Source organism: Apaloderma vittatum, unplaced genomic scaffold (genome assembly GCF_000703405.1).
Source record: "Apaloderma vittatum isolate BGI_N311 unplaced genomic scaffold, ASM70340v1 scaffold35653, whole genome shotgun sequence".
NCBI classification, from domain to species: domain Eukaryota; kingdom Metazoa; phylum Chordata; class Aves; order Trogoniformes; family Trogonidae; genus Apaloderma; species Apaloderma vittatum.
The window spans coordinates 1,410-3,191 of NW_009709296.1; the positions used below are offsets into that span (position 1 = coordinate 1,410).

The window sequence follows — 1,782 nt, forward strand, 5'->3', positions numbered from 1 at the left end:
GTCCTGTTAATTTCCTCTGAGCTGTGAGGAAGGCTTTTGCACACTCCCTTCCAGGGCTTCGTGGGGATGTGGGGGAGGCTGGCAGCCTGAGCCCTCGTGGCTGTCCTCCACTCAGCCACTCATCTGGTGCAGCCGGAGGGGGAAGCTCTGAACCGTTTGGTCTCAGAGGAAAATTGCTCTGGCCACAGGCTTGAAACATGAGCTGCTAGATAAGAGTCACTTTTTCCATTCAGTGACCTTTTCTTTCTTCCACCCAGGAGCTGCGCTAAAGTTTAACCTAAAAAAGGTGAGGTGCAAGGTGCTCCTTGTATTTGGAGTAAGGGCGTTGTCAAAACCAAATGGTTACAGCAACGTTCAAACATTCTCTCTGATCCTAGGAATCCAAGTTTCTAAGCCTGCATGTTCCTCAGTGAGCGCAAACACCCTTAACAGAAGCAAACATAAGTATCAGCCACATGCTTTTCAACCCCAGAGGGCTTTTCCTACTCCATGTGCTACTGCTGTCATCCCTATTGTCGCTGGGGTGGGATCCACGTGCTCCCTACTGGTGGTGAGTAGGCTGGATGGTGGGTGGCACAGGCATGCAGAGCAGAGATGGCTGTGTACCAGTAGCCCACCATCTGCCTCCTCCTCTCTCCGCAGATTTTGCCTTCCCCTCGTGCTGGCTTCCCTCCCTACGATGGCTACTGGTGAAGAGATCCCCCCTGCCCTGCAGGACTCATGGGGGGACTTCTGGCTCTTCCGTTTCTTTGTTAATGCTGCTGGCTATGCAAGTATTGTGGTGCCAGGATTCCTCCTCATCCAGTACTTCAAGAGAAGGAATTACCTGGAGACAGGTAAGGGCAGGAGCTTCTCTTCCACAGCCTGCCTCCCTCTGAGCTCTCCACACACCCTCGGTCAACCCTGCTTAGCACTGACAGGTTGTTTCCCCAGCTTAGTTTGTCAGACTGGGCTTGAAACACTCAGAAGGTTGCATCCCAGAGCTCTGTAGGTGTTACCCTGAAACAGATTTCTCCGAGGCCCCCACACTAGCAGATGTGGGGGCTAGTAAGAAAGGAGGCTTCACCTCTCAAGCTTGTGCAGCTTGTAGCGCCCAGGCTGTGGTTAACCGTGTCTCTGTGTTTCCTTAACTTGTTCAGGCCGAGGCATTTGCTTCCCTGTCATCAAATCGTGCGTGTTTGGCTCTGAGGTGAAGTCTGTACACCAGGACGATGGCTCCCTGCCGCCCCGAGCAGAGCCCACAGAGTCCTCTACAGCCCGGCAGGTCTTCAAGCTGCTCTTCTGTGCTGCTGGTCTACAGGTAGGGTCCCTGTGTGTGTGTGTGTGTGTGTGGCCATCCCTCCCTGGGAGGAGGAGGTGGGTGGCAGGTTTGCGGCCAGCAGTTCCTTGAAGACCAAAGATGCAGTGCTGTCCTTGATCAGGGCAGGGTTGGGGGCTGGGATGCAGCCTTTCAAACAGAGTAGTCCACCAAAGCCACTGTGTCACCTCTAAGCGCTACGGAGGTTCATTTAGCTGATGTCATCTGTTTCTGGATCTCCTGTCCATCTAGCTGCAGTCCTCTGCAACCATGGATGGGGAAATTTCTGTGATTCAGCAGATTGTTAGGGCGGCTCTTGTTCTGGCCCCCATGTCAGAGCAGCAGATAGTTTGAGCCCTCTTATCTTCCATGCTCTCCCCTGGGTCACCTTCTGGGGTGATGCATCCTGCCTCGATGCATTGGATTTGAATACTGGAGAAGAATACTGAATTTAAGTACAGATAAACATGGATTTTTAATTTAGT

At 52.7% G+C, this 1,782-nt stretch overlaps 1 protein-coding gene across 1 annotated transcript in view; it reads left to right on the forward strand.

Moving 5' to 3' along the window:
- Nucleotides 1–579: 579 nt before the first annotated feature.
- SLC35B2 (solute carrier family 35 (adenosine 3'-phospho 5'-phosphosulfate transporter), member B2) overlaps nucleotides 580–1,782 on the forward strand; it is a gene marked incomplete at its 5' end in the record, with an annotated part of 3,211 nt that continues 2,008 nt past the window's right edge. Inside the window, 2 exons of the mRNA XM_009866869.1 lie at nucleotides 580–836; nucleotides 1,140–1,300. Of these exons, the coding sequence (XP_009865171.1) occupies nucleotides 580–836; nucleotides 1,140–1,300 (418 nt within the window). The remainder of the gene's footprint in view (nucleotides 837–1,139; nucleotides 1,301–1,782) is intronic.